We start from the raw sequence: 23,103 nt of genomic DNA, 5'->3' as shown, positions 1-23,103 counted from the left end.
CCACTAATAACTGTTCAATGTACAAATGGCCATGTAATTATATTGTTTTAAGATAGACTTGAAAAAATGTGAACCTATCCTTTAACCTGAGGCGCTTTGGAGCAGAGCGGCATACAGTATGTCAGTATACTGCAGGTTAAACAGAACGGACTCTTGTAGCTGAGACAGAGGTTAGGCAGAGAGCACTGGGGGTTTGGTTTTGGTCCCTTTAATGACTCTACCAGTGAAAGTATGCAGAACAACTTCTGCTTCTGTCATTAGGGGCCCGGCCTCACACGGAGGGAGAGGGAGTCCACTCCACTTCCTTTAGGTAACTTCAGGGGGGGAAAAAAATCATTCAGATTTGATTATATTGCAAAGACATTTAGAAGTCCACACGTTTGACTTTTGGGGAAGGACATCATTTTTTATTGTACAAGAATTGCAGTGATGATGAAAAGGAACTGCTTCTATTACCAGGAGAGGTTTTCTCATTGAGGATAAAATTGGTTTGGACCACAGAGTCCCATGAGAATAAATCTCAAGAGCTGCATCCCAACGCTTACAGATTGTTGTTAAGATTGGACTGAGATAGCTGAGAGAGCTTCATTCGTCATATACTCAATACAGTAATTTGTCACTGTCACTGATTTAAATCTATTAGCGATTAGATACTGTTAATCTTTATTTGAATGCAGTGGTGGAAGAAGTAGTCAGATCTGTTACTAAAGTAAAATATGAAATACCACAGTGCAGAAATACTCTGTTACAAGTCCTGCATTCAAGATTTTACTCAAGTAAAGGTACAAAAGTAATGGCATCAAAATATATTAAAAGTAACAAAAGTAAAAGTACTCATTATGTAGAATGGCCACTTTCAGAATACTGTAAATCATTTTATTGGTTTATAATTTGTGATGCATTAATGTGTGCACTACTGTTGCAGCTGGTAAAGGCTCTAATACAAAAATATAATAATAATAATAATAATAATAACAATATGTAAATGTGGTGGATTCAAAAGTACAATATTTACTTCTGAACTGTAGTTGAGGTATAAAGTCACCTAGAATGGAAATACTACAAGTATCTCAAAGTTGTACTTAAATACAGCACTTAGATTAGTTAATTACTGTCAACCACTAATTGAATGATTAAAAAGTGATCTGTGGATTGAGACTATTAAATTAAATTGATCCATTTTTAAACCCTTTTTTTAATAAGAGAAGCTGTATCTGATACAAATTTGAAACTAATATTGCTTGCGTCATGTATTTGAATAATGGCAGGTTAAAGAACTTATCAAAAATCCTGAAACTTTTGCAGTTATCTCGGTAAACTGTGCTCATGTGACTTTTTCTGCCTTCTGGCTCCAGCAGACGTGAGTTGGTGTCATCATATCTTGTGGTGGTTGTAGTTCCGCATTGGTTATTCTTGTGTAAACTCTGTTGCTGGCTTTACAACCTCTCTCCTGGGATTGACTCCAGCTCAGTAATTTATAGCGTGTCAGGTCAGGATGTTGCTTTTATTTTTGTTGTTGCTCTGAGCACATACTGTATAGTAATGGTGTAAAAACCTCCATATTTATTATTATGAATGAAGGCAGCCAGCCTCCCGTTTGTCCCCGTGATTGGCAGGTATCTTCCACATGTGAAAACACTCAATGCTGACACTGTGTCAACCACAAACATTTCAAGAATCCATATTTTGTTGGACAACTTATTCTCAAAGACAGTGCTATGTTACAGTATATTTTTCAAACATTTCAGTATTCCAACACGTATGACAACTCATTTAAATCTTCTATATGTTGAGAATCGGTCCCTAATTAAGAAAGACAAAAATGCCAGTGGTGGAAGAAGTTTTCACATCCCTTTACTTTAGAAAAAGTAGAAAATAATATACAACACTCCAATATAAGTAAAAGCACTACATTGTAGAACTCACAGTAAGTAAAAATACAGTATTGTCAACAAAATGTACCTAAAGTTGGATGCAGTAGAATGTCCCTTGTCAGTGTTATATTATCACATATTTTATTACTAAATGTTGTAGAATTTAAAAGTTGCAGATGGTCAGATATTTATTTCTCCTACAACTACTACTACTAGTACTACTACTACCTGCCTAACATATTTTTGGGTACTGTAATCTATGATAATGCAATCATATTGTAAATGATCATGTCTTATAATCAATAATTTAATCGGAAAAGTAACCAATTACCATAGCTGTCAAATAAATGTAACAGTACAATAATTGTAGTGGATTAGTAGCATAAAGAAACAGAAAATGTATAAGAAAAACTTAAATAAAAGCACAAGCATCTAAAGAATATACGTCAGCACTTGAATAAATCTACGTGGTAACTTTCCATCACTGCAAAACACTGCTCCAGATGAGTGTCCAATGCAGCACAAAAATGAAACATATGGTGAAACTAAACAAACCAATGAAAGATCTTTCCGTTTGTCATTTAAAAATTGTACTTGAAAGTAGTAAAGTATTTACAGTGACTACCAGCCTGTTGATGGACAAAACTACACCTTTTGCATGACATAGTGTAGCGTGTTTAAAGCAAACCAAAATCTGTGTTATTTGATTCAGACAGTTATAGACAGGCCGTGTCCTCTCCTGTTGCTCGGCGACCGAACTTTGTGTTTGTGTGTCCATTTCCTCACCTCTCTCACTTTCCTATCCTCACATCATCACCCACCACATCTTTCCTCCCTGCTTAAAGAAAGACATAAAGTCCTTTGAGGAACTGAAATGTACCATAAAGTTGTCCTCACTGAACTGCTTGTGAATGTTAGAAATATTCTGTAAGTCGTGACACATGAAAATAACCTGACATCTCGAGTTTATGCAACGTAGGCTAACGGATACATATCTAAATTGATATTAGCAATATTAATGACTTTCGCAAAGACTTCACTTCAAATAGAATAGAAATCTGTTTTATTGAGGATGATGAAACACTGGTGTAAAATTAGGATATCAGAACCAAAGTCAACTGAACTCAATTAACCAGGTCACTGAAAACATTTGTGCTTGCATATCTTCTAGGAATGTATAATGAATACAGCAGTATAAAAACAATGTTTTTCCATCAGTTCTTCTTCTCCTGTATTAAAAAGAAGGACTGTATTGAGCATGTATGTTGCTTCCCCAGCAGTGATTTCCCAGGAGCATTGCACTGATCCTTTGTTAACTCCTCCTGATTGCACACACTGACACATATATCCTCACACCTTACCAAAAGCAAATCACCCCTGCTGAGGGAACAGTAAGTGGTGGAAGGTTTGTATGAAGTAATTTTATGCTTGTTGAACAGAATAGTTTTTTCCCCTGAGGAGAACACTGTCTTCACCTCATGTAGCCATACACTACAGGCACAATACTGTACACCAGTCATTTGTCCCCTCACTGAGAGAAGACTAGAAAGACTGAGGTGTAGGACCATGGTATATTATTCCTACAGGATGAGGTCAGCTAATGATGTGTCGAAAAACAACAGATACTGACGACTTTACAGGATCTCTAACAGACATGACAGACACAAGTGTATTTTCAGAAACTGATGCTCCACATCCTCTCCCAGGCGCTCTCTGTCTCTCTCAGTTGTGGAATGTAACTACATTTACTCAAGTACTGTAATTGAGTTACTTATCTTACATGAGTATTTCTCTTGAGATTCTGATTATTAACACAAAATATGAATCAACGAAAAATTATGATATATTTGAATTTGATCTGCTACCCAGCAGACTGTAAAGTATTTAAAATAAGCTCCACTTATTAAAGTCATAATATTAATGCATCACTAATAATATCCCAGTAATATAACATAAATTATTCTGTAATGGGCCACTCATGTAAAATGAATACTTTTACTTTTGATACTTTAAGTATATTTTGAGGCACATATTTTTGTTCTCAAGGGACCGTGTTTTTTTAAGTCCTAGATTTTGAGTTTTTTAGTGACTTTTTTAATACTTTTTTGACATAATATACTATGACATTTGTACCTTTTTTTGCATACTATAGCATGACTTTTTTTTTTTTTTTTTTTACATAATATGACATTTTTACCTTTTTTATGGAAAAAATGTAAGTGGCATACATCAACCGCTACAAAGTCATCTCAGAGTAAGAGGCTTGTGTCTGGGCAGAGATAGGTCATAGTGTGTTTGATACCTTGTTTTGTTTTGTTTTAAATTAATTGTACTGTGAACGTGTTATTGTGTATGTTTATGGACCGCCGGGTTCCGTGCTGTGAAGAAACTACTGTTGTATTCAATGCTGCTGTAATAGTGTTCAGTCACCGCGAGTAAGGTTAGTAACTGTAACTATCAGTTAAAAGACCAGTGCCGCGGCTGGCCGAATCTGAGTTCGCCAGTCGGGTTTCTATATTTTACTGCGGCGGTGAGGATCTGCCTTGTTTTGAGTGTTCCTTTTTTTCTCTTCTTTTCTTTGCCTTTTTGTTTAACTAACCCACACACACACACACACACACACACACACACACACACACACACACACATATAGGTTTTGCTAGTCATCTCAGACACGTGGTGTGTAAAAGCGGCCTCTATTGTAGCCCCGTCACTAGTTTTGAGTAGAGTGATCGCGTACAAGACTACATCCGCCATTTTGGTAGTCCTATCTATCTTCCACCATTTTTGTAGTCAAAACTAGTTTTCCCTCCAAAACACAATTTTGTCGTCTCACGTGGCGTGGTCACGTACGAGACTACATCCGCCATTTTGGTAGTTTTCTCACTTCTCCCCCTACACACATGCACGCACTCACACTCTCTCTCGCCACAGATTGTTTGTTCACTTTAGATAGTAGGCTCGTAATTGTATAGTAGTTGTTAGATTGATATATTATTTGACTTGATCAATATTATTGGAATTTAATAAACTTTGTTATACTTTAAAGAGCAGCTTTCTGTGATTACTTTGTGCATGTGTATTATGATAATAGCTGGATATTGTGGCGTGTGTTCAAATTCAAACCTTCACTGTTCACTCTGAATGTGGAATAGTACTTTGACTATTGACATTGTGAGGGAACACCAATTTTGAGAATTCATTTATAATTTGGTTATTGGTCCCTGATCTCAGGGTGGTGCCCAGTTATTATTAATATTTGTCACTAATGTTATTGACATTAATCATTTTATTAATGTCAATAATTTAGTTTTTATACTGGCTGATAACCAAACACGCTCCTGCCAGATCCCAACAATGACATACCATACTATGACATTTTTCAGACATTTTTTCATGGCATAGCATGCTATGACTTTTTCTGGCACACTATACTATGATGTTTTTTTGTTATTTTTTTTGGTGATCATTTTATGGCATTTTATTTTTTATAGCTTACTGTATAATGACCTTTTTTTAGACTTTTTTTATGATATTAGGGGGAGGGAGTTGATGTATCAACATCAGAATTTGTTACTTAGACCCCATGACTGTCCTTCTTTTATACAAAGCACGATCTAATAACCATTGGGTGTCATGGTTGTACAATGACAGAGATTAGTTATATGGATCACAGTGTAATGAAAAGACACTGGCACACTGTCAAAAGCGGAGGGAGGGGTGCTGGTGGCAGGGACGTATAAATGAGACAGGGAAGGAGTGAGCTGAACTAGAGTGAAGAACAGAGGAGGAGGAGAGAGATGTGTGAGTGAAATATAAAGAAAGAAAAAGTAGGAAAAGAGTAAAGAAGGACATTTCTATACAAAAATCTGAAGCCAGGAGTTCAGTTTACTCAACAAGAAGGTAAGAAAGAAACAGATTAATAAATAAGTTAATGTGTCCACATCAATCTAACTAAGCATGTACTTAAACTCATATAGGCAGAGCAATATCTCAATCTTAAATGCAACTTATTTATATGATTTAAAATGTAATCAGGAAATAGTCCTTTAAATTAGCAGTTTGAGTTTAAATTAAGTTACAAGTGAAGACTTTATTAAAATTTCAATGTCTGTAATTTTAATAGTTTTGCAATGTGAACGATCATGTATCATCATACATCCATCTTTACTTCAGATTGGTAACTTACATGTCTAATAATAGCCTTTGTTGTAATTACTGCTATGGCATGTAACCCAGGAAGCCCAATCCTAATTTTATCAATATCCTTTCTGTTCGTTCAATTTAAAAGCAAAAGGGACAAATTAGTCTGTAATGTGGGGTTTTGCCAGTGAATTTTTTTTCTCATTTAAACTGTACAAAAGCAAACCTTGTGTGGGGGGGTGTTTGGATTGTGTAGCCAGTGTTTCGTTTGTGGATGCAAAAATGTTTCAGTGTCCGGTGACATATGGTGATGGCTAACACAGATGTGTAATCTGAGTGGGGGGATTCTGTTCTACCATGGGATTTTTTTCAACAAAATAGACAAAGATGATGGAATCTCTCTTTAAAGAAACATTTTAGTTTCGGATGTGAACTATTGTTTCATTCACTTTTGTTAAATTAAACATTAAAACTAAATTTGAGAAAGTAGCTTTTTATTACATATAACTGTCTAATTGACTCACCGTTGTGTTTAGGGATGTGTTGTGTTACTAAAATTTAAATGCAACATTCAATCTTGTTTTTTGTTATTTTACACCATATTTAATCAAAATTTTACCACCAGTGAGGCTCTGCCGCTGGACTCTATCTTCTTTAGAGTTCCCGGTGTGAAACTGTCATTGAGAGAGGTGAAGGTTCAAGGGTCAGACGTAGCGGCAGCGTGTGAGAATGTCAGTGAGGCCTCTTCTTCTTCTCACCCTGGGAATCATCACAGCCATTGTTGTTACAGCTCAAGGTGGGTCAATCATCAATATTCACACAGCTCCCTTCCTACAAACTTTTACAGCAGATGGGGACACTTACAAATGTATCTACATCGAAACACAGACAAATAGTTGTGTATTGCAAAACAAGGTTGGAGAAAAAATAATAAAGAGAATATTAATGTGTTAAATATGTTAATGTGTGTGGCCAGTCACGTTTTCTAAATTATTGGTTACCCGCTACTGTATTTTTCTGTTATCCTGACCAGGTTTGACTGGTCAGCCTTTATGTTCAAAATTGACTGTGCTAGACAACAACAACTGAATTACAGATTTTACCGACGGCTGTTGTCAACTGCAATAAATACTACCTCCTAAAACGTCTTTCTAAATCTTTCAGAAAAAAATCTATATTTGACTAGTTAATTTAAGGTTTTCACAACCAGAATTCTCAGATACATAAACATTATCCTCAAGATTAACATGATTTTAGATATTTAATGGTTTGATATAATGTTTGAGTTAAATACAACTTACTCATTTTGGAGAGGTGAGAGCTAAGTGCATTGTTAGATATTACTGTAGAGCACAGTACAAAAATCATGTGGATTTATCTCTTGCGGAGTCATGGAGAAGAGACAACACAGATTCATCCCCTTCTGTGTTCCACTCTGATGGTAACTTTTATTCTCAATGTACTTAATATGTCAACTATGAAAAGCTCCTAACAGGTTTTCTGTTTAGATGAGTGGACAACATGGTTCAATGTTGATCACCCCGGAGGCCGCGGAGACTATGAGCAGCTGGAGGCCATTCGCTTCTACTACCGTGCCCGAGTGTGTGAAACTCCCAAGGCAATCGAAGCCAGAACCACTGAATGGATCCCAGCCCGTGAAACTGGGGAGACGGTCCATGCAGACCCCACTGTAGGCTTCTGGTGCCTTAACGAGGAGCAGGGTCCTGAACGCAACTGCTCCAACTACGCAGTCCGTTTCCTCTGTCCCAAAGGTTTGATCTCATAACACCTTTAATATTCATTCAGTCACCAAAAAATGGTCTCAATATAACAGTAAGGCCCTACACTCCGAGGCAAATTCATAAAGGATTGAGTGGCTATTGTGCTAAACCTGTGCAAATAAGACAAAAAGAAAATTTGTAATTCTCAAAGCACCGACAGGGTGAAATGTGACCCTAACTACGCAGCCAAGCAAGTAGCATTTCTGTGATATTTGCACATATTTAAATAAGTAAATACAACTTTCTTTGTGACTGAGCTGCATTGCAAAAACAGTAAATTCACAAAGATCAGCGTTAAAGTGAAATTATTATTTTCACAGAGTTGGTGGTAACTTAAGTGCCTAAGGTGTGTTCGCTAAAACTTTCATTTTGGGATGCAATTCATGCAGGTGTATGTTACCTCACCAAAAAAAAAAAATCAAAAACTCAAGCAATGTCTCTTTCCAGAAATCATGACCCGGTTACTCAAGATAATCCACAGACCTTGTTGTGAGCATTTTAAATTGCTCACAACAAGGTCTGTTTTTCAAATGTATCATTTTGGCACCTTGAGAGAAACCACATATCTCTACAGCTGATATCTCCAAAACTAGACAACTCGCAACAAAACATCTATAAACTGAGCTCTACAGGTCAGAGGGAAATTGTTTATTTTCGGCAGAACTGTCCCTTTAAAATAAGAGAAATGTAATTAATATTTTCCTCATTGATGAATTATTTCATTCACCCGCCCAACTTGAATTGACCAAGTGTATCGGGTGCCGACGGGCTCAGGCTGCCTCTCTCCCCTCACAACCAAAGCATCGGTGCGAAAAAAGGGCAAATCACACTGCAAATGATGTGCAATTCATGGTAATATCAGCCTCCACAATCCATTCTTTGTGAATTCACCCCTCTGAGTCGTGTACTTCAAACTTCTGACTTTGCTGGTGATACAGGTGCAAATAAGAAGGGTCCTTCTTCTTTGACTGTCATTTGCACTTTTCCAATAGATAACAGTGTGAACATTCAGGGTAACTGGGGTCCGTGGTCAGACTGGAACCCATGCCCTGCCCTCTGTGGTCAGGTGGGGGTCCAACTGCGCTCCAGAACCTGCCAGTCACGCTCTATGCCTTGCAGTGGACCTAAAGTGGAAGGGATGGCATGCAGTGGTCCTGAATGCCCAAAAACAGGTGAGCTAGCCCTAGATTACTCAGCCGGACCCTTCTTCGGCAATTCTCTATTTATTCATCACCAAATCTGGGAGACCCAGTATTCATAAAATGGCTAACTTGTTATATTTTACTCTTTAGATTGCTTCCTGCAGTGCGAGATGGGGAAGGTAAATGCTGAGTGTGATGCATGCATGTGTAAGGAACACATCCTTCTGGGTTCTGTTCGTGGTGCAGGGGGTCTCACTGCTGAAGGGGCTACTATCCTTCGCTCTGGCAAGCTCCTTACCCTTACCGACCACAACGGGCATTACCGCATCCCTGGTATCTGCCCTGATGGCAACACTACCCTGACAGTCAGCCTGCAGGGCCACGCCACCCTCAGTGTTGTTGTGCCTCGCAGTGCTGAACATACCTCTGTCATCACTGTCCAGCTGAAAAGAACAGGTACAGTGGATGTCTGTAGATTTACACCAAAATATTTCATTGCAGTTAACAAAAAAAGTTCGTTTTTAGTTGCATGTTATTGACAAGTTTGTTAAACATGTAAGGAAGCTAATAGTTAATATTTTTATCTCCGATTATGATTTTTTTTTTAGAGAAGCTTCATGTGTTGGGCAACCCTGAGAGCAAGGTCAGGAGGGAAGGACAAACTGCTGCCTTCTGCTGCAAAGTGGCAGGAACACCACAACCAGACAAGTATCAATGGTAAGACTTGTGACAGTGAATTTATATACCACAAATGTTTTTGAGTCACAGAGACACTGTAGTCAAGACAAGTCGGAGTCTAGACCAAGTCAAGACCGAGTTCAGAGCATTTTGAATCCTGTTCAGGACCATAATAGGCAATAGTTTCTGTCCAATGCTAACATAGTGATTAAGGATAGACAGAAATAATTTATCTACAATATGCATCTGTCTTCTAACATCAAACTAATCAATGCATAGAATTAAGTTTGAGGACCATAACAGGTTTCTACAGGTACATTATTAAGGAAGAGGTGTATTTTTTCTCGCATGATGATAAGAAGAATCAGGCAGCGTTCTTTAGAACTGAATGCGGATCAGCAGACTTGAATAACTCGACCAGTTCTCAATAGCTAAGCCCGAGACCAAGACAAGTACTAGACTTCAACAAAGTGGTCTTGAGACTGGACTTGAGTACTACAGCCCTTCATAGATGCATCAAATATCTGAGTAATATGGATTCATCAACAACTTTGCTTCCCTTTTCTTTTGTGTGAACCAACAGGTTTCATAACAACAGTCTCCTGGAGAAGCAATCTGGGAGCACCTTGGTCCTGAAAAATTTGCACCCTGAACAGACTGGGGAGTACTATTGCAAAGCCAGTGGTCCCTCTGGGGCTATTAAAACCAAACCAGCTACACTCAAAGTCTTAGGTGTGTTCTGCGTAAATATTATAATAAATACACAGGAATATGAATGCTCACACGTTGTAAGCATTGTGTAAAGTAATATAAATGGGATTCCTACTATATTTTACATCAGAAAGATGGCAGTATGATCAAACTAAATTCAACACTTCATCTTTTACACAGGTAGAGACGAGCATTCATGTAATCCCAAGCCTGAATCCCACCTCATTCGTCTTCCACATGACTGCCACCAAAACAGCACAGACTCCTTTTACTATGATGTGGGCAAGTGCCCCTCAAGTACATGTGCTGGACAGCTGGACAATGGCATCAGGTGCAAAGACAAAGTGGCTTACTGCTGTGGAGTCAAAAAGATGGAGAAGAGGCAGCTAACATGCCAGGGCTACCAACTGCCCACCATGATGGTGACTGAGTGTGGCTGCCAGAAATGTGTGGACACCAAAGCCATTGTGCATGGTAGGGCCGTTGCTGCAGACAATGGTGAGCCAATGAGGTTTGGCCATGTCTTTATGAATGGAGTCCGAATCAGCCGCACAGGCTACAAAGGTACATTCTCCATCCAGGTTCCTCCGGACACAGAGAGGCTAGTCCTGACTTTTGTGGACAACATGCAGAAATTTGTCAACACCACAAAGGTACTTCCATTTAACACCAAAGGAGGGGCTGTTTACCATGAGATCAAACTTCTAAGAAAGAAACTTCCTGTGACCATCAGCCCAACAGAAATCAACACTCTAGAGCTTGGGGAGGTAGAGGGCCAGGAGACAATGGTTCAAATCCAGATTCCTCCCTATTCCTTCTATACAGAAAAAGGAGAAGTCTTCACTGGTAATGTCAATGCTAGTGTAACGTTCCTAGACCCCAGAGACGTCTCCACAGCTGCTGCAGCTCAAAGTGATCTCAACTTTGTAGGAGATGAAGGCGATACCATGCCGCTGAGAACCTATGGGATGTTCTCAGTTGATTTTAGGGGTGAAGAAAACAATGAGCCGCTGAACGCAGGTGAAGTGAAGGTGTTCCTAGATTCTGCCCAGGTGAAGATGTCTGAGCACCTCAATACCATGAAGCTGTGGTCACTGAACCCTGATACTGGCCTGTGGGAGGAGGAAGGAAGTCTGCAGGTGGAGAAGAAAAGAAGAGGAAAAAGGGAGGAGAGAACCTTTCTGATTGGTAACATGGAGATCAGAGAGAGACGTCTTTTTAACCTGGATGTCCCAGAGAATCGCAGGTGTTACGTGAAAGTGAGGACCTTCCGTAGTGAACGCTTCATGCCCAGTGAGCAGGTGGAGGGAGTTGTGGTGAGTCTTATAAACATGGAGCCCACAGCTGGCTACTCATCTAACCCACGTGCCTGGGGGCGTTTCGATAGTGTCATAACTGGCTCCAATGGTGCCTGTCTTCCTGCTTTTTGCGATGAACTAAAAGCTGATGCCTACTCTGCGTATGTCATGGCCAACCTTGGAGGAGAGGAGCTGGAGGCTGTCTCTTCTGCTCCCAAACTCAATCCCAACTTAATTGGAGTGCCCCAGCCTTACCTGGGTAAGCTGAACTACAGACGCACTGACCATGAAGACCCTAGAGTGAAGAAGACTGCATTCAGCATCAATGTGGCAAAACCAAGTCCCAACACAGCGGAAGAAAGCAATGGACCAGTGTACACATTTGAGAACTTGAAAGAATGTGAGGAGGCCTCGTTCAGTGCAGCACACTTCCGCTTCTCAAGAGTAGAAGGAGACCGCTATGATTACAACACAGTGCCGTTCAATGAAGATGACCCAATGAGCTGGACAGAGGACTACCTGACTTGGTGGCCCAAGCCAATGGAATACAGGGCCTGTTACATCAAAGTAAAAGTTAACAGCCCACATGAGATCAATGTGCGGTCCCGTAACATGGGTGGCACCCACCCGAAGACGAAAGGCCAGCTGTATGGCCTCCGAGATACTCGCAGCATCCGTGACATGGACCAGGCAACTGTTTCAGCTGTGTGCCTGGAGTTCAAGTGCAGTGGGATGCTGTATGATCAGGAACGTGTAGATCGTACCCTGGTGAAGGTGATTCCACAAGGAAGCTGTAAAAGAGATCAGGTTAACGCAATCCTTCAGGAGTATCTGGTGAACCATTTGCCCCTCGCCGTCAACAATGACACCAATGAGTTCACCATGCTAGCACCTCTTGACCCCCTCGGCCACAACTACGGAATTTATACGGTGACAGACCAGGATCCCCGCACAGCCAAAGAGATCGCACTCGGACGCTGCTTTGACGGCAGTTCTGATGGTACATCTCGTGTTATGAAGGGCAATGAGGGCGTAGCGCTGACGTTCACCTGTGGAGATCGTGAGGTGAAAAGCCAGAGTGTCTTCCAGGCCCTGCAGAGTTCTCAGGGACAAACGGTAACAAGCGTGGTGAGAGGAGAAGGTAGGCAGAACCGGCGCCGACAGAGGGCCAACGCACCCCGCAGCAGCAGTAGACGTAGTACAAGAAATCCTGCAGGAAGGCGCACAAAAGCCAGAAGCTAAACGACGTCACTGAAGGTGAAGGCTGTATTGAAGAAAATAAAATGAAGACCTGCAATGGAGATGACGGGATTAACCTTGTTTTGATAAACATTTTATATTTACTTTTCTTTCAAATTAAGGGAATATTTAACTAAACCTTAAATTTGTAACAGTACTGTGGCAAATATTTACTTGAAACTGTAAATAGAGTATTTATTACACATGCTATAAAAATGTATAATCAGGGTGCTGTGTTATTGCATTTAAGTTTTTCATTGATGTTGTAAACAAGAACAGAAACAATTTCTTTTTGACCAGTGATTTATTAAATTAGATGCTTATAAAACACTGCAGATGCTGTATCTTCCACATTGTGTGTATCCAATTGTCCATGTAACATTGAAACTGGTCAATTGCTCGAAAAAAGGAGAAATCCACCCCTTTCAATTAACTGTAGCCCATATGAAGACATGGTGGGTGAAGCCCATAAGCCCCCGCTCCTCATCACACTTGATACAAGCCTGCAGAAGCAATGATTAGGAGACCAGTCGAAGCAAGTTAATCCACTTGCCTGATCCATACCTTATCTGCATTAGTAGAAATCAAATTAGTAAATTACTTTTTTCTTAATGCACAAAAAATACCTTTAAGTACTCTTTGCTCCATATTTTCAAGGATATTCCAGAGATGTATCAAGAGAATGGCTATGAGGTTTTAAAGTCACATTTATTATATAGCCTACTTGTCTATCCCTTTAACCTTAGAGTGAATGTCATGTGCTCTCTGTAGAATTACAACTACTACTTACATGTTGCGTCAATCTCAAAATCATCCACAACGCAACCTTTCCAGAGATAAAGATGAATAATTGTTCTGAATTTGGCAACCAAAGTTATAGATACTATATACTTTCCTGTAAGAGAACCATCCACAGGTAAGCAAGACCAATAACATATTCATGACATTCTGGTTAAAGAATTTGCATAGAACCTTGTGTTTCTATGTCACTTTACTTATAACTGCAATACTGTATCTGCCGTTTTAAAAGAAGCAACATTTAATAAAAAATGAGGCCTACAAAACTCAGCCAACAGCAGTTACAATATATTCTCCATTGAAGCTGGGTCACCCAACAGATAATGTATGGTGTGTGAGTCGAGGCTGAATAGACAAGAGAAAAGGCAATTCCATATGTATGAACAAAGAGTTGGTGAGACTGAATGCTCCCTGCTATAGTCCCTCTGGTCATTGAAGCAAAATGAAGGGGGCAACACATAGTTCAGATTTTCCAGGATGGCACTGGACAGCATGAGAAGGTACAGCTGCGTTTCTGTTAGGGTGGGTAAAGGGCAGTAGTGATGGGGCCAGTGTCACATGAAGTCCTCATAGTCTTGGGCGTAGCCACCATCAAACTCTGCATAGTCAAGGTCATCTCTCAACTGTGCTTTCAATCCGCCTCCAGCTACAACTCCTTTCTTCTTCTTCTTGCCTTTGTTTTGCTGTAAAGACAAATAAAACTCAACTTTAAAGAAATTACTTAATATACGACTACACATTTACAACAAAACAATGTTCAACTATGCAACAAACTAAATTACCAATTTATTCTGCTGGTAAATTATCATGTTCCATATTAAAATTGAATTGACAAATATATTTAAAAAGAATTCAGAATTAGTGAACAAACTACAAGACTGCATAGCGCAGTTGATGTCTACTATGAGCACACAGTCTACTTTGCCAGGTGAACAGCACCCCCTTCTGCATATACACTACAGATCAGAATATGAGAAAATACAAGCATGCAGCCACTCACTTTTTCTTGTTTCTGTTTTTCACTAAGTAGGGCTGTCAGGGAATTACTGACTTTCTTCAAGTCCTCTACTTCCACTGTAAGAGGGAGAAGGAAAAATAATTAAAGCCAGCTTTGATTGAAATGCAAGGTACTGACATAGTGAATAGGTGTAATGATCTATATTGTTCAGTTAAAATAACTGTAAAAGATGCTGCTTACATGAAATACAGAGTTCCCGAAACAATGAATCCAAGAAACTTGAATAATGCTCAGATTTTTCAAACAGGGATATCTTTTCTTTCAGCAATTTTTCAAACTCTGTGAAGTCGTCTTTAGAAGATGGACACATGGCATCAATCCCAGTGACACTGTTTGAAGTGCTGCTTATGCCTGAAAAACATAAAAAAAATACACTGAAGTCTCTTGAAAAAGGACATACAGAGTCACAGATGCAAAGCCTTTTTTATATATACACAGTATATGCGCACGCACACGCACACACACACACACACACACAGAACCTTGAGTTGTTACTAGTGTTTACATGGGGCATCAGCAAAAGGACCTGGATGGGCCTGCATGCACAATACCAGGAAGCTTAAGTCGAAGCAGCCAAATAGAATCCAACCATCATTAATTTGAGTATTTAAATGCCTTTCATTATGTGACAAGTCAAAATGTCTTCTGTGTAAAAGGTCTGCTCTATAGTTTGTCCACTAGAGACCACTGGCAAGTTATGCATCTTGGTCACAACTGTGTGTGTGTGTGTGTGTGTGTGTGTGTGTGTGTGTGTGTGTGTGTGTGTGTGTGTGTGTGTGTGTGTATATATATATATATATATATATATATATATATATATATATATATATATATATATATATATATATATATATATATATATATATAAATAAAATAATAATAATTTTAAAAAGAATCTTAGGGATCCAGATACATTTCCTTGTTTCTGTTTTTTTTTTAAATTATCTTGTCATATTGCCCAGGCCTAAAGTAGTGTGTAAGGGGAACATGGACTTTTTCCAGCTTTGATCTTTTTTAAATTTACCTGAAGTGTGATCATTTCTTACCAAAAGCATCTTTTGCTAGCTCCAAGTCAGCATCTTCCTGTAATTTCTTCACTCTTATCTTTTCTGCAAGTTGTTCTTCAGGTGAGAGCTCTTCTTCCTTTAATAAAAGATGTCAAACAAAGTCAAAATGAAAGCGTTACAATAAATGAACAGTTTGTAAATTATATAGAACTAACAGCCATAAGGGGAAAAAAACAAACAACTAACTCACATCCTCCAACTCTTTCTTCTTCAGCTCCTGTTCTTTCTTTAACTGGTTCTCTTTCTCTTTGATCTTCTCACTCAGCTTTTTCTTTTCAGAAACCTTTTTCTCCAACGCTTTAAATAATGGAATAATAACTCAAGTGAATTTGAAGTAAAGACAGACAACTTTGCTAAATATTAACATACAATGTATTACGTTCTTCTGAAACAGGTAGAAATTAAAAACATATCTGTACCTTTTTTCTTCATCTCTGCCTTTTTCTCTTTTTCTTCATCCTCATCATCCCAATTGTCCTGTGAAAAAAAATGTATTGAGACAATGATGAGGAAATAAACTTTTTCAAACATAACACACAAACAGTACACAAAACACACTTAAACAAAATCAGATTCATGGCACAAAAAAAACCAAAAAAACACACACCATAAAAATCCTTAATTTTACAAAAAAAACAAACAGTTTCTAATAATTCCAGCACTGAGTGATGAGGCGCTCAGACAGGTTAATGGCCTAAATCAATGCAACTACACTACAGGTAAAGTCCATCGGCATCAAAGCAAGAAAAGTATGCAAAGCTTTTAAAGTCTAGGTCCATCCAAACCAAAGGAAACAGAGGTGTCACCTGCCTCTTGAGTGTCTTTTGGACCTTGAAGCCATTTCAAAATTGCGCTAATTCTACTTTAATCAACAACCGAGTCTGAATCCATCTACATTTAGCTAACGCTAACGTGACTATCCATGCTATGTCAGATGTCATGTCCAACGAAATTAAAATTTTGAGAATATTTAAATGATTAACAAATGTTTACATCTTTGTAATATTATGTGAAATAACTGGTCTGTAATAACAATTAAATGACAATTTTTTATGTTTTAAGTTAAGGACTTGGTCAAATTGGAGTGCAATTGTTGGGTATTTAAGAAAGGCTCTTGCGTACCACTAGTGGTAGGTTTATCACAGTTTGGGAACATCAGGCTGCCTGATAATTTTGTGAGACTTTGCGTATATCTTCCATATTGCGATAGTAGGGGAGTGACAATATGTGCATTGGTATTCAAGTGTTCGGTACATGATGTTCAGTTTGGTATGTGCCATCCTTTCCTCAAACAGCTGTTTATGTCTACTACTCACACACCGGAACAGAAATTCTGGAGCATGAGTTTTACCCGGAGAGTTTTGACGGCGCACCAGTTGCTTTCTGCTGTAGAATGCTAGTTGGTTTAGCTCGATTAGAAGGGTGAGTCTGCAGATTCAGACTGTGCCAAAGTAGCTTATGCCTAAAGAGTATCATTGCGCATATGCGACCACACTCAACTGTAGACAATACGGATTTAAAGCATTATGGTTTAAGTGCATGAGCGCTGCAACAATGTGAGTTCACATGTGAATTTGATTCAGCCCAGCTCAGGAATTGTCAACAGGTCAGATTCTTATGATGGGAGCCTAGCAGAATCACAAATACTTTACATTTATACTACAGACATTTCTGTTATGTGTCATTTATTATTGTCAAAATGCCAGTGTTAGAGTGCCTTAACTGTCAAAGTAAGAATTATGGCCATGGTGTAACTTTAGAATTTTAATCATTTTCAAAATAAATAAACCCATTTTCCTTATTGTACCAAAAACGTACCGAACTGTGACCCAAAAACCAAAACAACTCACTCATCTTTACAAAGAGATACATACACTACTCAATGAGCTTTGAAAAGCAAGCTATTGTATTTGAACATATTGTAATTACAACAATACCTCAAAATAATCCACTTACAAATTAATGTATTTTGAGAAGTAATTCATTGTTGGTCCTAATTTGGCACAAACATACCATGCTTGTTGAATAAGCCCACAGACTGTACTATGGAGGACATGAAATCGTCAGTTTCTTTAGTTTTTTTGCACCATATGCAACAGAAAACTAAACAATTGAGGCCTCTACTGGCACTCTCCCTGAGTGAATATCAGAGGTTTCTGGACAGCAACCATGTCAACATTTAGCTAATAACCACTTGTACCACAGTATCAACTGACCACCAGTTTCCTTCTACATGCCTGTTGTAACGCCGGAAAGTTCTAGGCCTTATCCGTGGCTTGAGTTGAGTCATCAACCCATATGATGATTTCATCTGATTGTGGCTAAAGTTGGTTAGCAAGCTAAGGCCGCCTCATGTTGAACGTAACTCAAGCTGAGGGGAATCCAGGACAGGACACATCTTCTACAAACATTTAATGACCCGAACTTTGCGCAATGATGAGACAATCATCTACATAAACCACACAAGTACTCCAGACCACTTAACGACGCGATTGTTATCTACCATTTAAGCTCATTTGCAGTCGCAAACTCGTATGAGTTAGCGAGTTTGCTAGCTAACTGGCCCGTAAAAGATTAGCTCCAAGCTACGATATCCAAATTTAGACCGACTATCCAATAATTACATAGTTAATTGTAAGCTTCTAAATGAAAGCAAACTACACTAGCGTCCTTAGGATTACGTTTAATCCACAACCGATAACTAGCAAGCTAACATTCGCTGTGGTAACGGTACATTACACCAGTTGAAAACGAGTGGTAGCCTAACGTTAGCTAGCTTTAGTGGAGTTACTACAGGCTGCCAGATAGAGCCACATGAGTTAGCTTTGTGCTAGGTGACGGCTAACACGGGCTCGGCGGTTAGGATTGACGGACGGCATGAAACCGCGATGAAGCATGGATCACAGCGACAATGTCTCAACCTAATGTTAGCTTGACATTAACTGGTCGAGTTTAACATCTTGCTTAACTTTAAGCCCGACACACGGAGGCTAACTTTAGCCCGAGCTCCTACAGAACGAGAGTTTAATTTACCTTAACATCATCCTCGTCGTCTTCGCCTTCCCATTTGTCCATCGATGCCGCCTTTTTAGTCGGCTCCTCCGGCTCGAAGGTTTCAGCGTCTGTAAAAACGACAACATGAAAACCGTTAGGCCAATCCACATCTAACGGCTGAGTTTAACAAACACGGAGTGACAGGCTCGTAAAACAATGACTGTGTGAAGCGGCTGATGTACAGATAGCGGTCCTTCCTAACTTAAGTTTCTCACCCCAGTCCGCCATGTTGGCTGTGTTGGTTGTGTTTGACAGGCTCGCAGTAGAGTCAGTGCTGCAGCCCGTTGGCCACGTTCAGAAACGGCTCCCACCTTCTGGACGTCACTCTGTCATGTCCTCCATGAGCTAACGTTACTTCAGGAAACACGACACCGATATGGCAACCCGGGTACCTTTATTTAATTAATTAGTCGCTAAACACAAGGAGATATGGTGTGGGATGGATAATGTGACAACCAGTGGTGGAATTCATTTACACTAACGTTACTGTATACATTATTTTAACAGATCGCCCACACTGGTACTTTTTAAAAATCAAAATTATGAGTCAATATTTTCAGATTGCAGTCATATTGTTAGATTGTTTATCAAAAATGCTGTGTAAAAAAAAGTCAAAATTATATTTTTTTACTTGAAAAATCAATGTGGACTTGCTATATCATATGGACTCATTTTGATACAATGTCCATAATTACCATATTTAACTATCTCATCAGTCCACTGTATGTTTTATTTTTTATGTCCACAGTTTATTATATACCATGTTCATCATAAATTACTGAGAGATCAATCAGAAGCAGATTGGTTCAGTTTAATAACTTAGATCTATCACATCAGAGTGTTTACAACAATACAAAATTCACAGCAAAAATAGACTGACCAACACTAGTACAATCAGGTCTCATTGAGCATTATGTACCCGTTATTGAATCAAAACAACTCACGATAGATATATAAATGTAGCAAACAATACTACTCTTACTCTGACAAAAATATTACATAATTGTATATGACTTCACAAAAATATATAACTTTGTATATTTGCATCACAACTTTGATTTGATCATTATAGCTGTCTCATAACTACATTTAAATCTTTTAAGTGTTTGAGTTGCTTTCCTGGGTATGGTGTCACATCCAAGAGAAGGGGCAGTATAGGGATATTCATACAGGTTTATCAAAAAATAAATATATAAATAAATAAGCAAAATATATATATATATATAAGTGTATGAAAATAATTATGTGAGTGTTGGTTTGACCTGATGGATTTTTTGTCTATATTGTATACTGTAACAATGCTTTTTTAAATTTTGAATTAAACTAGACATTTGGTTGCTTCTGTAAGTGTCAGTTGCACAGAATAAATTACAATCTCCTTAAATACACATTATAGAAATCCTGAAGTGCTGCTTATTTCAAAGAGGTATGGTATTGCACAGACAAATGAGATCATCTTGGTTATGTGGTTGAGGTGTTTCCTGATCCAGCAGGGGTGAGTGGGGTTATGTGCCAGGGCAGATCAGATCAGGGCAGGGCAGGGCAGTAGCAGCATCAGCAGCAGTCCCAGTATGAGACACAGAGGACTGTGGCTAAGTGCCAGCCCCAGTGACCTCCCTGCAGGAATACAGTGAAACCAATATAAATGTAATGCAATGTGAGTTATCCGTCTTTGTATGTCATAAGAAAAAACACTGTTAAACAAATTTCATTACATCTTCTTGAGTTGGTCAGTTGGGATATTCCAGTATTAGAGGTACATTTCTGTTATGGCCATGAAATAAATGGAAGAATATTCATCCAAATTGAATCAGTTTCTTTTTATCCCAAAAAAAGCACATCATCATATAAGAAGTTTACAACCACTCGCAAAGTAATCACAACATCACTGCAGACCCGTCACACCCTGGACACAACCAGTTCTAACTCCTCCACTGTACGCCAAAACAACCAGACACCAGAACAGCTTCTTTCCGCTGGATGTCATGCTGATGAACACACGATCAGTCATACAGTGTCAGAAACAAATCTGTGTGCAATAATCCGGTACCTATATATTCAAAATGATGTATACATATTCCATCTACCTCATGTACATAAAGTATCCTGTGACAATCTTTCTATATCTCTGCATTTGTTGAACTTTTATCTACATTTAATTGTCATTGTTTCCGTGTTTTATGTTCATATATATACGTTGTATATATATTTATATGTGTACATAGTAGTTAAATGTTTATGCTTACCGTTGTTCTATTTTGTTGTCCTTGTTTTTTGTTTGTCTATTTCAGTGTATGGATGTTAAGAGCAACGGAAAAAACGGAGTCAAATTCGTAGTATGTATTCGCATACATGGCCAATAAAGCTGATTCTAATATGTTATGGTTTTTTTTTTATATTACATCATTTAGTCTATAAAACAGATGCATGTAATTGTGAAATTATTAAAGCACATACAAACAGCCTGATTGTGTCCCAAAATGTGTCCAAATTCCACACTACCTACTACTCTAACCGGGGTTTTGTGTATAAAATGCATCCACACTTGATTGATAGTCCCTTTGTGTAGGATCTGATCAAATCTGGCTTTGGTGACTGTGAGCACAAAGGACATAGAGGAGCTACTGACAGCTGGACAAAATTAAAACAAATTGCAGTTGATGGATGAACAGCTTCAGGATGATCTCAAAAAAGAAAATATTAAATCTTTGAAAAAGCAGTTAGTTTTTTCTTTTTAGAGTTTATTTTGGCAATAGTTTTCTAACATCTTAGTTGGAGTGATGTCTGCCAGTGCATATCTTGTATGATTTCCATTAAGCACAAACCTTAAGTGCTCTATTTCTTGTATACTAATGTCAAAGACACTATATTAATACTATTTGTATATGACATACTGTAATAGTATTAGTATGGAACTGGGACACAACTTCAGTTAGACCATTCATGTTCACCAGATAAACTAAAAAAGTTAGCTTCTGAAAAATTACCCTTCTTTACAATCATCAGTGGACAGTAAAAGTTTCAAAGATTTAAGTGGTTTACCTCTGAAGTCAACAGGCCTGTCCTCCCACGGTGTCAGCACCATAGCCAGAGCTGTCCTCTGAACATCTGACAGTGCAGAGAGCTGCTCATCAGTTACTGCAGCAGCCTGCTCATAGGAGAACATGCTGATCTGTCTCTGGTGAAACACCACCTTTGAGGAAATGACAAAACGGTCACAAAGGAAGAGAGGAGCCGATTGGCAGAGACAAGATGAGAAAACATGAGGAGCTGTTAGAATAAATGCACCAACATAAACACATTTTGGACTGCAGAGAAAGAACTTAATGAACAGCTCTGAAATCCTCCTAAAATCACAAGAGCTTATGCTGTGAATATTGTTTTGTTGTTTTTTAAATGTTGACTTACAGCAAACTTCTCAGGTGGTATCATTGAGACAGCCGCAGGTGTGATTCCTTCTATTTGCTCATTCACCAAAGCTGACATAGCCATGTCTGGGAGACCAGCTGTAAAAAGTGCAATATGTTTCAAAGAGAGTGAAGCAGCACAAAGGTCGCCTGACTCAAAAACACTGGGATCCAACAATATGAGAGTGACAGAATACGTTTAGAGGGTGTCAAGAAAACAAATAATAAAAACAGGATGGAGTTAATTTAAGGACGTAAGCACATAACATTTGACTGAGCAACAAAAATAAGATATTTGTACCACACAGATATTAAACCAGATGTCCAACTAACACTATTGAGAATTGACTCATTTTTCTTACACAGTGTAATTGAATACACTTCTCCACTGCTACAGAATGAACATAACAAATTCATAGTTTTATTTCATGTAGAAGTGAAAATATTCCAAATCTGTAAAAGCCATACGGGGAAGTCGGTGAATGCGTAATACCTGCCAGAACGCCAATCTCAATGAAGACAGCAGTTCCCCATGAACTCATGGGTCCAAAAGCAAGACGGTGAGCCAGAAGCCCAACAAAAGTCAGCAGCTGCTCCTCTGAGCAGGACAGCCTCAGCTGTCCCAGCCAGAGCACCGCCTTACTGCAGCCACCAGGGAGAGACACAGCAAAGGAAGTGGAGGAGGGAGGGGAGTTTACTGTGACTCAATATTATCAACAGCAGATTAGTTCTCAGCAAGCAGCCATTAAAACGGGCCTGTAAAAGAGCCTCTGTGTATCTGCTCACCTGAACTCTACAGCATTGAAAGAATTAATCTCTGTGGTTTCGGCTCCACACACGATGTATCCCATCGCCACCAGTGTGCTGGAGTCAAGCTGGCTCGGACTCTGCTC

The 23,103-nt window shown here is 38.8% G+C and overlaps 3 protein-coding genes across 4 annotated transcripts; 1 reads left to right on the top strand and 2 right to left on the bottom strand.

Annotated features, from left to right (window-relative positions):
* The first annotated feature begins 5,675 nt into the window (after positions 1–5,675).
* cilp (cartilage intermediate layer protein, nucleotide pyrophosphohydrolase) lies at positions 5,676–13,065 on the top strand. Of its 2 annotated transcripts, XM_068730723.1 has the most exons (10): positions 5,676–5,777; positions 6,643–6,813; positions 7,330–7,331; positions 7,407–7,476; positions 7,526–7,789; positions 8,791–8,970; positions 9,091–9,396; positions 9,549–9,657; positions 10,202–10,350; positions 10,510–13,065. In XM_068730723.1, exons 2-10 carry the CDS (start codon positions 6,747–6,749, stop codon positions 12,867–12,869), a joined length of 3,507 nt encoding a protein of 1,168 aa, XP_068586824.1. In that variant the 5' UTR covers positions 5,676–5,777; positions 6,643–6,746; the 3' UTR covers positions 12,870–13,065. The 2 variants fall into 2 exon arrangements, with proteins under 2 accessions (XP_068586824.1, XP_068586825.1); XM_068730724.1 differs by lacking the exons at positions 7,330–7,331; positions 7,407–7,476.
* Positions 13,066–13,151: 86 nt separating this feature from the next.
* On the bottom strand, positions 13,152–19,127 carry eif3jb (eukaryotic translation initiation factor 3, subunit Jb). Its single transcript, XM_068730725.1, has 8 exons — positions 19,019–19,127; positions 18,783–18,871; positions 16,169–16,226; positions 15,940–16,046; positions 15,729–15,825; positions 14,863–15,033; positions 14,665–14,738; positions 13,152–14,347 (listed from the first exon to the last, which is right to left on the bottom strand). The coding sequence occupies exons 1-8, from the start codon at positions 19,029–19,031 to the stop codon at positions 14,219–14,221; spliced, it is 738 nt and encodes a 245-aa protein (XP_068586826.1). The 5' UTR covers positions 19,032–19,127; the 3' UTR covers positions 13,152–14,218.
* A 960-nt stretch (positions 19,128–20,087) lies between these two features.
* strc1 (stereocilin 1) lies at positions 20,088–22,769 on the bottom strand. Its single transcript, XM_068731165.1, has 4 exons — positions 22,704–22,769; positions 22,212–22,309; positions 21,846–21,996; positions 20,088–20,420 (listed from the first exon to the last, which is right to left on the bottom strand). Exons 1-4 carry the CDS (start codon positions 22,750–22,752, stop codon positions 20,326–20,328), a joined length of 393 nt encoding a protein of 130 aa, XP_068587266.1. The 5' UTR covers positions 22,753–22,769; the 3' UTR covers positions 20,088–20,325.
* Positions 22,770–23,103: the final 334 nt, after the last annotated feature.

Source organism: Cebidichthys violaceus, unplaced genomic scaffold (assembly GCF_023349555.1).
Source record: "Cebidichthys violaceus isolate CVI_PGR_0920_01 unplaced genomic scaffold, fCebVio1.0.p SCAF_5, whole genome shotgun sequence".
Taxonomy (NCBI): domain Eukaryota; kingdom Metazoa; phylum Chordata; class Actinopteri; order Perciformes; family Stichaeidae; genus Cebidichthys; species Cebidichthys violaceus.
The sequence above is the reverse complement of the archived record's forward strand: the minus strand, read 5'-3'. Positions and strand labels throughout refer to the sequence as shown.